A 13463-nucleotide genomic window follows, 5' to 3' on the forward strand; every position below is an offset into this window, starting at 1 on the left:
AACCAGTTTGATGGAAGTGTTTTGGATTGTGTGTGAAAATCCCACACTGTACCCCAGAAGTGCATTAATGTACATAGTTACCATTCAATAAAAAATAAATAAATAAATAAATAAATAAATAAAATAAAATCAACTGGAGCTCATCTAAGTGGCCAGAATCTTTCAAAAATGAACTCTAAAATACTTTCAGTGTCCATTTGAATGAAGTGATTCCTTCCTTACAGTGTAAAAAAGATAAAAACTGATATGTTATTTTAAAATTAAGTAAGCCCACAGAGGATTTCTAAGGCAGTGGAAATACTCTACATGACACCATCACGGTGAGCACATGTCATTATACATTTGTCCAAGCTCATACAACAGGAGTGAGCTCTACTGTATACTATGACACTAAGGACTCTGGGTGATACCAGTATGTCGATGTAGTAGGTTCATCGATTCTAATCAATGCACCACTCTGGAGGGGGACGTTGATAATGGGGGAAGAAATTCTGGGGAAGTCACTGTACCTTCCACTCAATTTTGCTATAAACCTCAAACAGCCCTATTTTTTTTTTCAATTTAAATAACTCAATATCTTTGATTGTTGACTCATCAGCCCTACCTCTTACTTGTAAAAACTGAATAGGGACATTACTCCAAGTTTGAGAGACTGCATTTCACATCTGTAAAGCATTTAAACTCTCGGACATCCAGCGTGCTTCCCTACCGGCATGTGCTGTTTCCCTACATGCCCTCCAAGTAGAAATACTGCTGCAGAACAGACCGTGAGTAAGGGGCCCCTCCAGTATTTGGCACAGACTCACCCTTCCATCAGGTGAAAGGCACTGAAACAGGGCCATGGGCCACAGGAGAGACTAGTGCTGCAGGAGAGGCCCGAGAAGGCAGGAGGTGTTTTGATCCGGGGGAGGTGAACGTGAGTGTGGAAGTCCAGGGTGCTCCAGAAGGGAGGGCCCCAAAAGAGATAACATTCAGGTCCTTACAAAGGACACACATGCAGAACCCAGTTGTCTACAATGCAAGCCTTCATCTGACACTGTCGGCATAGAAAAGGAGAGGCGAAGAATGATGCAGACCTGAGCACACGTGCTGGTGAAACAGCATTCTGTGCAGGGCCCATGGAGGGTGAAAGAGAAAAAGAACAAAATAAAACAAAGGGAGCCCAAATTTACAAAGAAAAAGAGTGCCTTGAGATTTTTCAAAGTCAGAGGATAATTTTTTTTTAATAAAAAAGTACAATTTATGGTAAGAATTTTTTTAAATGAAGCTAGGCCCTGTGGCTCATGCCTATAAATCCTAGCATTTTGGGTTAAAGCAGAAGGATTACTTGAGGTCAGAAGTCTGAAACCAGCCTGAGCAGTAGAGACCTCATGATCTATCAAAAAAAAAAAAAAAATTAGCCAGATGTGTGTGGTGGCCTATGCTACTAGGGAGGCAGAAGGACTGAGCTCCCAAGTTCAAGGCTGCTGTGAGCTATGGTGACGCGACTGCACTCCAGTCTGGAGGACGGCACGACCCTGTCTCAAAAAAAAGAAAAAAAAGAAAGGTGCTCAAATTGTTATTAATTTGTCATATTTACAGCCAAAACACTCACCTTTTTTTGTTTGTTTGGGGTTTTTTTCTGGTTTTTTTTAAGTTTTTGGCTGGTCCGGATTTGAACCCGCCACCTCCATATTGGGGCCAGCACCCTACTCCTTTGAGCCATAGGTACCACCCAAAAACTCACCCTTTTTTTTTTTTTGAGTCCCTTAAAACAGCCAGAAAGAAACTTTGCTAATCACTAGTGCACTTGCTGACATCTGATTCTGCTAGTACAATGAACATCAATGAACAGTTTTCTTCAATAGCTGTTTCTTTCCGCAGTAATACCCATACCATAGAAAAAAATAACAACAAAAATCTTTTATACCCATTATTTGAGGAATATTATTCAATCTTCTGGTCCATTTTAATCCATCTTTGGCTAAGCGTTATATATACTCTCTTTGAACTTACATTATCCTACTGAGAGGGGTCAACTCTTCAATAAATGAAACAAACAACTTAGTCAATCCAATTTCCTTCTAAGTGTCCTCACAATTCAGCCCACACTCTCAGCAATAATTCTTGAGCATTTCTCTCTCTCACTTTTGGCACCTCTAGGAGCCAGAAGGAGATAGCTAAGAAACTTCAAGGACATAAAAATTCACTACATTTCCCCAACCTTCTGGTCAAGCAGAAGGTATTAGGTAAGACTGAAAAGGATAAGGCCAGCGATTTGCCCCCAGGTAAGCCTAGGTTGGCACGTCTCACCCTTACATGGGGACTCCTACGACTTTCACCTTTCACTTAATAATTTCAAATCTTGGCCTTCCATGTCTATAGAATGGAATTCTAGGCTACAAAAAATTCCAAGCTGTATTAAGTGGGGAAAAAAAGCTAATCACATGAATGGGAGCAATACAGTTCCTTTATGTTAAATATGTGAATATCATATATATACATATATATATGTAGATCCACATCAGAAAGATAAGGAGACACACAACCCTGTGCATGCGTCTAGTAATCCCAGAATAACGAAGAGAACTACAGGTTGGAGTTGGAAAACCAATTATCATTCATTGCATATTTGTACTCTACTGTAAATATTTAGCACTTACCTGAATAAAGTTACTAATGTCATTTTAAATAAATCCAAATGATGTATTTGTTAGTAGCAGACTATCTAAAGTCAGGCTCCATGTGTGGCATAAAAGCTTCAGGACTCTTTGGGAAGTCTGTTTCTGGTTTTCTCTCTCTCCTCCACGCTCCCTCCCTCCCTCTTTCTCTCTGCCTTTCTATAGTTCAATTCTACTGGTATTTCTGTCTCCCTCTTGCTCACATCCTGACTCAGCCTGGAAGGTATCAATCCCCCCTCAGGAGGTTCAGCAGAAGTCCCCTGAATGGTGAGGATCAGCTCCCTGGCTGGGGGAGAGCCCATCTTCCTTTGGAAGGCAAAGCCTCCCAGAGGGAGGCCGCCCCACCCATTCTGAGTAAAGGAGCACACAACACACTCTTGGCTTCAATAGTCCCCTTGTCTTTGGAAACTGGTTCAGGACTCCAGAATGTCTCCAATGGCTCCAGAGGCCAAAAAAGGGAACTTGGTTTTTTTTTTTTTTTTTTTTGAGACAGAGCCTCAAGCTATCTCCCTGGGTAGAGTGCTGTGGCATCACAGCTCACAGCAACCTCCAACTCCTGGGCTCAAGTGAGTCTCCTGCCTCAGCCTCCCAAGTAGCTGGGACCACAGGTGCCACCACAACGCCCAGCTATTTTTTTGGTTGCAGCCGTCATTGTTGTTTGGCAGGCCTGGGCTGGATTCGAACCTGCCACCTTAGGTGTATGTGGCTGGCGCCCTAGCCAATTGAGCCACAGGCGCTGAGCCAGGGAACCTGGTTTTATCCTCCTTGACCCTGAACCCTCTGTCTTGCTCCCATGCTGCTTCTTTTTTGTAACATTCCCTATCAACACTTTGGCCACTCTGCAATCCCCTGGGAGAATTTCCCTGTCCTGAACTCTGTGCAGCCTGAAATCCTCCTCTAAAGCGCCGCTATCTTCCGGCGTACCATCAGGCTCTGATGAGATACCACAGAAAGTGAACTGCAGGATGCCAGGCAAGACCCTGAGTCTACTCCTGCTGCCCTTCACAGTGTTCAGCACTGGCACTGACCCCTCATGGCCTTTCTCTGTGTACCTTCCCTGAAAACCAGTGACTGCAGCCTGCTCAGCCAAGATAGGGGGCAGGGATTTCTGCCCCAACGTTATTTTTATTTGCCTGTTAGCCTTAAATCCTCCTGAGACCACAGGCTCTAAACTATCAAAACTGTCCATTCTTCAAGGAAACATGGCAACTGGTCACTCAGCCTCTCGTCCCAGGCAAGTAAGATGGAACCGACAGGCCAGGAGTGAAGCTCAACTCAGCATAGCTTTTATCTGCGGCAGTTTCCTTACCACTTACTAAGCCTTGGTTCCCTTTTCTGTATATGGGAAAATAATTCCTACCTCATTAGACATATGTGAAAATCCAATGATCATTCCCATATGTAAAAGCTAACACTGGGACCCTTTCTTTACTCACGTGATGACACACACCCCAGTTCTTACCACAGCCCTGTAGCTCAATCCACCCATTATCAGTTAGTCATTAAGTCTCGGACACATCTTAAAATCTTGAAGTGTAAAGATCCTATTTCTGATACATATACTCTTTCCTTCCTAAGAAAAGCAAAGTATGGAAACTGCTCTAAGTGAACACTATCAGCAACTAACCCCAAAAAGAAAAAAGAAGAGTGCCTGTTCTTGGGTTAATTATTGAATTTACAGCTCCAGTAACACACACAGACACACCTACCTGCTTTTCTTGGTGCCTGTTTACCTTCATTCTTGGTAAAGCCCAAGATTCATCGGGCCGTCAAGCCCCCAGGAACCCTCTCCAGCTTATTTGTGAGAAGAGGAAACAAAAAGCCCAGAAAGCTTAAGCAACGTGTTCAAAGTGGCACAACTAGTTAATGACATGCAGTTGAATAAAGTCAGCCCAGGGGTGAAGCCCGGTAAACTGAGTTATTCCTGAAAGCTTAGTCAAGGTGGCACCACAGGGCAAGACCGTATTTCCTGGAGTTTAGCAGCCTTTAAAGACAGTCTGTGAATCCAAGGATGTGTAATTAATTTCAGGAAAACAGCAGGATTCCACAGGTCTTCGTTTGGTGGATGTTCTAGAGCTCCTGTTGTCAAATGAATCTTTCTGAGAGGCAGAGATGCATTATCCAATATGGTAGCCCTTAGCTATACATATGTGGCTATCACACATGTGAAATGTGGCTGGTGCAATGGAGGAAATGAATGCTGTCATTTGACTTCATTGTAATAAATTTATATTTAAATAGTCACATGTGGCTAGAGGCTTCCCTATGGGACAGTGCAGCCCTAGACCACTGTTGACTCCTGAGGTAAACTGGAGACCCAGGGCAGTGAGCACACTGAGCTATCAGGCAGACGGAGAGATTCAGACACCTCCTACTTCATTAACCTGCCGGGTCTTTTAACTTCCTCCACCTTGGTTTTCACATGCGTAAAGGAAGATTGATAACTCTGAACGTGAAGTGAGATGGAGCACATGTGTAACCCTTGGGACAGCGACAGGAGAGGAGGCAAGCTGAGGGCCGGGCCTTCCTGTGTTCCTTTCCTGTGCCCATTCAAATCTGAACCCAAGATGTGGCCTTGTCAGACACCCTCCCCACACAGATGCAGTCCTGGCTGGAGAAATAGACTGTCAGTGTAGAAAACAAGGGTCTTTAGCTTCCATCAAAATGACCCCCCAACTGGGGGTGGCGCCTGTGGCTCAAAGGAGTAGGACACCGGCCCCATATGCTGGAGGTGGTGGGTTCAAACCCAGCCCCGGCCAAAAACTGCAAAAAAAAAAAAAGACCCCCAGCTAGAAGAGCAGACCCAGATAAAATCAGAATAACCCCACTTCTCTCTGATAGTTTGTGATTCTGACTCTGTCCAGATTCACTCTTGACTAAGAAGCAACAAGAAGGGGAACCTGTTCTCCATCTCTAGAATTGATGGCCACCTGCTTTGTGAAGCAGCCAAAAATAGACCCCCAGAGGGAGAACCCTTTAAGAAAGGCCTCTAAGCTCTACATGTTATCCATGGCTCATGTGGCTGCAGCCCTCATGCCTCGCCCACATGTGAACCCTCCGCCCCCCTCCGGGTTACCTGAAGCACCAGTGGTGGGAGTACTGGCCGGTGGTGGCTGCGAGGGGCTGCTGCCCTCAGTCAGCAGGCACGGGTTGCTGCCATTGTTCTCTCTCTTCACAAGTAGCTCAGCTGCACTGGGCAGCGGGATAGGGTGGCTGATGCCCAGCTCCTCCTCCTGGGCCTGCTGCCTTCTCAGAGCCACCTGGAAGCACAGGACACAGGTCATCCTCCAGCACTCAAGAATCACATATGCAGCTTTGCCCAAACCACAGAAAGCCCTGCCCATCCCAACACTGTGATTCACTAGCTCTGGGGTGAGGTCTGAAAATCTCCAATTTCATTTTAAAGCCACCCCAGTAACTACCATGTGCAGTTAAAGATGAAGAACGGTTTAGAGCTAGAGCACCTGGCCCAGAGTAGGTGCTTAAAAAATACTTGTTAGGGCCGGGTGCAGTGGCTCAGGCCTATACTCCTAGCACTTTGAGAGACAGAGATGGGAAGATCATTTGATGCCCGGAGTTTGAGAGCAGCCTGGGCAACAGAATAAGACCCCATCTCTACAAAAAAAAAAAAAAAATAGAAAAACTAGCTGGGTGTGGTGTCATGCACCTGTAGTCTTAGCTACTGAGGAAGGTGAGGCAGGAGGGTCACTTGAGCCCAGGAGTTTGAGGCTGCAGTGAATCACTACACTCTAGCCTAGAGGACACAGGGAGACCTTAACACCTTGTCTATAAAAAAAAGAAAAAATGCTTGCTAAACAAATGAGTGGGTAGAGCATCAGGATACAAGATTGGCTAGGGAAAAGCAGGAAAACTTGTACAGTAAGCCAAGCAAAGGAGTTCAATCTGAAAAGTACAAAAAGTCACAAGCCACAAGCACTAATAGATTAGGAAGGAAGGAGAATGGGTTCACTCACCACTCATTCCACCATTGTGAAAGACCACTGCACTGGCCAGGCATGGTGGCTCTGGGTGGCTAAGGCAGGAGAATTCCTTGAGCTCGGGAGTTACCAGACTCTGTCTCTACTAAAAATAGAAAAATTAGCCTGGCATTGTTGTGAGCGCCTGTACTCCCTGGTGCTCAGGAGGCTGAAGCAGGAGGATGGCTTGAACCCAGAAGTTTGAGGTTGCTGTGAGTGAGGCTGACCACAGCATTTTAGCCTGGGCAACAGAGTGAGAAAAAAGACCACCTACATGTAAGAAAGACCAGTAAAATTAAGCTACTGTTTAAAAGGAGAAACGGGGCCAGGCCTGGTGGTTCATGCCTGTAATCCTAGCACTCAGGGAGGCCAAGGTGGGTGGATTGCTTGAGCTCACCAGTTGAAGACCAGCCCCAGCAAGAGCTAGACCCCATTTCTACTAAAAATAGAAAACCTTAGGCAAGAGGATCACTTGAGCCCAAGAGTTGGAGGTTGCTATGAGCTATGATGATGCCATGGCACTCTACCCAGGACATCAGCTTAAGACTTTCTTTTAAAAAAAAAAACTTTGGGCTGCACGTGTGGCTCAGTGGGCAGGGTGCCAGCCCCATATACCAAGGGTGGTGGGTTCAAACCTGGCCCCGGCCAAACTACAACAAAAAAATAGCCAGGCGTTGAGGCAGGCGCCTATAGTCCCAGCTACTCAGGAGACTGAGGCAAGAGAATTACCTAAGCCCAGTAGTTGGAGGTTGCTGTGAGCTGTGACTACCGAGGGCAATAGAGTACAACTCTGTCTGTTAAAAAAAAAAAAAAAAAAAAAACTTTAATAAAAGGAGAAACAAGAGGCAAGCAAACAACATGCAACTACAACACAAGACAAAATGTGATAAACACCACGAGATGTCCACACAAACGTTAGGATGAGTGAGAGGTAGTATTTAAACAGAGTATTGAAGAATAGGATGATTAGGGCTTGGACGGGCAAGGAGGAAGTGGTGGAACAATCTGGAACAGGATGGACAGGTAAGGCAGAGGTTGCTTGGGGAAGCTTGCAGAGCAAGGTGGCCCAGAGCAGGAGGGAGAATGAAGAGAAGCACTGGGAGAAAGGGGTAGGAATCCCGGGGAAAGGGGTAAGAATCACAGGGAAAGGTGTTTAAGTCCCTGGACCAGAGAGAGGCTAGCAAAGGGAGGTGGGGTGGAGAAAGGGAGAGGACAGGTGTGTGATATTCCAGGTAGGAAGGAAAGAGAGCCAGAATTGGGGGCTGGAGAGACTCTGACCTATTTTTAAAACTGCATTTACAACCTATAAAGCCAATAAACTCCTCATGGTCCCTCTTCCATTGATCTTCTTTTAAATTACATTGTTAAAGGTTGAAAAAAGAGGTTTAAAGAACATAAATTGTATTTTTGCTCACACACTTAACAAAAAGAGAGATTTTCTTTTGAAATTGACTACAGGACTACTGATTATGAGAGTAGAAACTACCTGTCCGGTACTACAGAAGCCCCAACACAAGCCAAAAGATAAAATCTAAATGTTAAATAAAAAACACAACTACAAATTGTATATTGTTTCAGGAACACTGTAGTCCAAACATAGAAAGCGGATTCATTTGAAATTCTTATTTATAACCAAAAAGTCTTCAACGTAGAAAAAGTAATCAATGGCTCGGCGCCTATAGCTCAACCGGCTAAGGCGCCAGCCACGTACACCTAAGGTGGCGGGTTCGAATCCCCAGCCCGGACCCGCCAAACAACAACGATGGCTGCAACCAAAAAATAGCCGGGCGTTGTGGCGGGCGCCTGTGGTCCCAGCTACTTGGGAGGCGGAGGCAGGAGACTCGCTTGAGCCCAGGAGTTGGAGGTTGCTGTGAGCTGTAATGCCATGGCACTCTGCCCAGGGGGACAGCTTGAGGCTCTGTCTCAAAAAAAAAAAAAAAAAAAGAAAAAAGAAAAAGTAATCAATTATGCTAAAAAATAAATGATTAAGCCTAAATCCTGTATTTTCTATCACTAAGAGGTTTAGAGACAGTTATCTATACTTTGACCAGAAGTGAGTTTTTAAAACCCTGCAAACCTCTGAAATATGCCAATGCACATTTCTACCCACAATGCACAGGGTACCTTTTCCATAAACTTGCACCTTTACAAATATTTTCTCTACCGGTTACTTAGGAAATGTTATTTAAAATGGGGAAGGGGTGATGAATGATTTAAAATGCAAATTAATTTAGAATCATTAGATCCTAAGACCAATTTCAAACTATTTTAGAATGACTAAAAAGAAGTTGTTATATGTTTTTAAGGATTCACCTGACACAGCACCAGCCTTCTGGTGTGTAAAATACTTAAGTTTCACATTCTAAAAGTAACCTGGACTTGCCTTTGTTTTTGATATAGCAAACAGCCACCTCAAAATTAGTCCCTCCACTAACAAAGTTTATTAAAAATTAATTTCCCCACTAGTATAAATATTTTTATTACATTATCCATCCACACTGAATGGTTAAGCCAATAACTAAATGTTCAGAATCTTTTTTCAGACCAGAGGTGCAATCTACAAGTCGGTAAGTTTGGCTCCGTAAGCTCGCCACGAGGCATTTCAACGCTACACCCAGTGTATTTGCATCCACCATACACTAAGCTAAAACATCTCTTAAGAAACCAATGAAATAAATCTATTTTCAAAACTGCATTTACAACCTGTGAAGCCAAAATGTATTTAGTTTAAAACACATTTTTAAAAATCAGATGTACATAAAAAGCATTTAATCTTTATTTCAGTAGTCTTATTCCATGGAAGACATTTACCCTTTCTTAAAAGTAGCGCATCATTAGCAAACATGTCCCTGGTTTCTTTTTAAATTACCGTAAAAAAAAATTTTTTTTAGCTGCAAAGAGTGTATATTATTGTCTCCTGAAGATCATTTTAGGATCCTAACGACATAAACTATTCCGTTAAGATGCTAAATTTTACTAGCCTACTTAGGAAGTTTAAAAAAAAAAAAAAAGACCGTCAAAACGTGCAGCCCGCACACACATTTTGTCCCCCTGCACGTAGTGTTAAAAATTCTTAAGTACGCTTTAAATTATTTTCAAAGTAATCTGCACGTGAATAACGTGGTCCTCGCTGCAAAGTTCCAGCTCTCAAAATGGCTGAGGCGCTCAGCCTCGATCCCGCGGGGACGAATACAAAAAGTGCGCCAAGCGCGCTAGGAAGACCACGCCACCCTGGCGTCCGTTGCAGAGATTTTTCCAGAAAAACAAACACAGCTTCCCGATCCGTTACCCAAGCAAGCCACAGCCCCTCCAAGTTTCCCCCTTCTCTCCAAAGGAACCGCTAGGGCACCGAGCACGCTCCTTAATTTAAGCGCAACCTATCCGGAAGGCGGAGTTAGGGCTTGTGGGGACCCCCGCGAGGAAATCGCATACTGAAACCTTAGCTTGAAGGGTGCGATCGGAGATCGTGGGGAACCCCCAGCAGGGCGAACCCTGCAACTCTGCTGGGCTAGCGAGAATCAGAAACCCCAGGGACTGATTCCCTTAGAAGCCAACCCCGCTAACCTTCACTTCGGAGGGTTGGGTCGCATACAGTGAAAATACCGCAGCATAGTGAGGTCCGCAACATATACCCCAGCATAGTGAGGTCTCTCGAGGGCAGACTCGGGGATCCTCGGAACTCCCATGGGGCGAACCCCGCAACTCGATACTCCTAGAGTGGAGTCAAGAATCCCAGGGACCCCCAGAGAGACCCCAGAAACTTTCTTCTAAGAGACGGAGTTAAAGATCCCGAAGATTCCCCCAAAGCGAACCCTGCAACTCTGCTGGGCGGCGAAATCAAACATCGTGGGGAACCCCAAGCAGAGCGAACCCTCTAAATATACTTAAGTTGTAGACAAAACCAGGGACGGGTCCCCTGCGAGCCTGGCGTCGTCGCGTGGCTGGGAGCCCCCGACCCAAAGCGTGCCGCGTCCGTCGGCGAGCACACTGCGGCGTCCCTCCAGACCCCGGGTCCCGCGTGGCGACCGCCATGACTGGGCCACCTAATCTATAAAGCTGGAGCCCGAACCCCGGTTCCGGGACGCCCGAACTCACCTGCGCGGCCATCACGCGCTGTCTCTCGGCGATCAGGTTGCACTTCTTGCACTGGCAGTCACGCCACATGCAGAAGCGCTTGTGGCCCTTGAGAGGCGAAGCATAGCCGTGGTTCCTGCAGCGCGCACACTTGGGCAGCCGAGGGGACTTCTTGCTCGCAGCACCCAGGCCCGACGCCCCGGAGCCAGAGCCTCCGCCGCTGCCCCCGGCACCCGAGCCTCCGGCTCCCCCCAGCAGCGACCCAGCTGCTTTGCCGAAGCCCCCAGGCTTTCCCTGCGGCGGTGCCCCGGGGGCGTGCGGAGCCTCCGACGGTGCCGAAGGCTTGCTGAACGCTTCATCGTTAGGCATGGTGCCCCAAGGAGAAGCGCAAGGACTCTCTGGTCGCCTTTGCCGTCTGGAGAGGCCTGCAAGGGAAGAAGGCAACCGACGGCTAGGTTCCCGAAGAGGAGACGCAGCAGGCGTGTGTGCTGCAGTCTGAGATGCAGCCAAAGTGGCGCGGTAGGGACACGCCTGGAGTGGTGGGGGGCGGGTGTCTAGTTTTTTTTTCTTTTGCGCGCGCGCAACGCAGAACTTTTGGATACTTTTCCGAACGTTCCCGGGACTGCCAGGGCGGGAGAAGGCGCGAGGGAGGGTGGCCACGCCCACCGCCCCCCAACTCTGGCCACAGCGCTCCCGCCGGTGCAAGCTTGCACCGGTTGCAAGGACGCCCAAGGCGTTGCTGCAGAGTCTTTGCAAGTGCACTTGCACTCAGGCCCGGGGATGCTGTGACCTCCCCCCTCAGCTCTCCAAGGCGCGGAGACCAAGCTGCCAAAGCACGTTGCAGCGGGAAGCTGGGCTCCGCAGGTCAAAAACAGACGCGTGCACGGTGCAAACCACCCCTTGGGGTCCTCTACCTTCCCTCCCCCCAAAGAGGCACATTCTCTAAGTTCAATAGAGCGCATCTTGGTAGCAGCCAACTCAGAAAATGGTTTATTTCTCTCTTAAGAAAATTAAGCATGGAGTGAAAGCATGAGAAAAAAAGAAGTCTCTGCGTTTATACGGGGCAAATAATACCCTTAGTGTATGTATGGGGCTCAAACAAGCCCAAAATGTCAAAGGCTGGGACTTTTTGTTTTCTGTTTATCCTTTCCTGCACCTATGTTTATTTGCTTACAAGATTTCTGTCTACTGGCTCCAGATAACGCTCATTTTTAGTTCCAGCCTTTTTGCTTCTCACTCCTGGTGCATACAGCGTCTTGCCTTTGAGGCAGCTTCACTTAGATTGCAGGCACCTGAAACTAAGACTTTAAAAAGGTTTGTTTTTTCTTTTTTGATGAGAGGTGGTTAGACGGATGCAGACATTTACCCAAAATCATTCTATACGTCAAATCTGTTTATTTTACTATATGTAATTATACCTTTAAAAAAAAACTGGATCATCTAACAGCCTTTTCCCCAGAGTACTCATCCTGACCGACTACCTAGCGTGTCTGTCTCCTCTCTGCACCTGCACAACAAATCCATCCCTAATGCCTATTGACTGTTCTTACACATCCACGTGTCCCCCTAAACCAGCTGGTCGTTTGCTGTAAGTCTGAATATGCAGTAGTTTCCAGCTATTCTCTCCATGTTGTTAGTTTTCCAGGATACTCCATGCACACTGTAGGGGCCACTACAGTGGCTTTTCCATATGAAAAAAGTTAAAGCTACTGGGGGGTGCCTGTGGCTCAAAGGAGTAGGGCACCAGCCCCATATGCCAAAAGTGGCGGGTTCAAACCAGCCCCGGCCAAAAACTGCAAAAAAAAAAGTTAAAGCTACCAGGCTGGGTTTAATGCACTGTGAATGAGCCTTGCTTTCCACCAGTGTTCACCTTCCAGAGCCTAGCCTCAAACTCAGGGGATTAATTCTCCAAAAGAGCATGACCACTCCTCTTGGCTTCTTATCAAACTTCTTGTCTAGTGGCCATCGCTTTCAGCAATTTGATGTTTGCAGCCCTGAACTCTGAAGTCCTCTAATCTCCTTTCGAGTTCTAATGCTAAGCCCTTTCTTACAAGCCCATTCCTAGATTTTCCAGATTTTGTCTGGACTTTCCTCATTAGTGTTATCTGTTTAAAAAGTGTTTCCTAAAGAAGCTTTGGCTTTACGCAATACCTCATAGCCTACCTCAGAGCCAGTGAAGCTCTACTCTTGACAGGTGCTGGGATGCTACCATACATTCCAATCTGGAACCTCTGCAATGATAACTAACATTTTGTTCAGGAGTATCTCGTTCCTTTTGAGTCTTCCACTAAAACACACATGCCAATTGTTATTATCCATTAATTTTCTTTTTCCGTATTTACATAGACTGGAGCTGAATTAGCCCCAACACCCAGTTTTCTAGAATGAAATAGATGTAGGAAGAAGCAGCTGTCAGATCGCAAATTACAGGGAAATATATGTTCCTTCCTAGCATCCCATCAGTAGTATCTGTGAAGGAGGGATTTAAGCCTACAGAAAATTTGGATCTAGATGTCCAAGATATTGAAATGTAAAATAATGTGATGAAGTTAATAACCTAGCATTTTTTCACAAAACAGAGAAGCTACAAGAAAAGAGGTGATTGAAAATGAAGACAGGAAGGTCTGAAGAATGAACAGAATCATGCTGAATTTTTTTTGTTAATTTTTTAATTAAATCATAGCTGTGTACATTAATGTAATCATGGGGTACAATGTGCTGGTTTTATATACAATTTGAAATGCTTTTATCA

At 45.8% G+C, this 13463-nt stretch overlaps 1 protein-coding gene across 1 annotated transcript in view; it reads right to left on the bottom strand.

Annotated features, from left to right (window-relative positions):
- Positions 1 to 11212, bottom strand: part of DMRT1 (doublesex and mab-3 related transcription factor 1) — a 107802-nt gene extending 96590 nt beyond the window's left edge. Inside the window, exons 1-2 of the mRNA XM_003782919.1 lie at positions 10733 to 11212; positions 5737 to 5920 (exon numbers count right to left, since the gene is read on the bottom strand). Coding sequence (XP_003782967.1) covers positions 5737 to 5920; positions 10733 to 11080 — 532 coding nt within the window. The 5' untranslated portion in view covers positions 11081 to 11212. The remainder of the gene's footprint in view (positions 1 to 5736; positions 5921 to 10732) is intronic.
- Between the last annotated feature and the right edge of the window lie 2251 nt (positions 11213 to 13463).

This window comes from Otolemur garnettii, unplaced genomic scaffold, assembly GCF_000181295.1.
Source record: "Otolemur garnettii isolate 467f Iridium unplaced genomic scaffold, OtoGar3 scaffold00006, whole genome shotgun sequence".
NCBI lineage: Eukaryota > Metazoa > Chordata > Mammalia > Primates > Galagidae > Otolemur > Otolemur garnettii.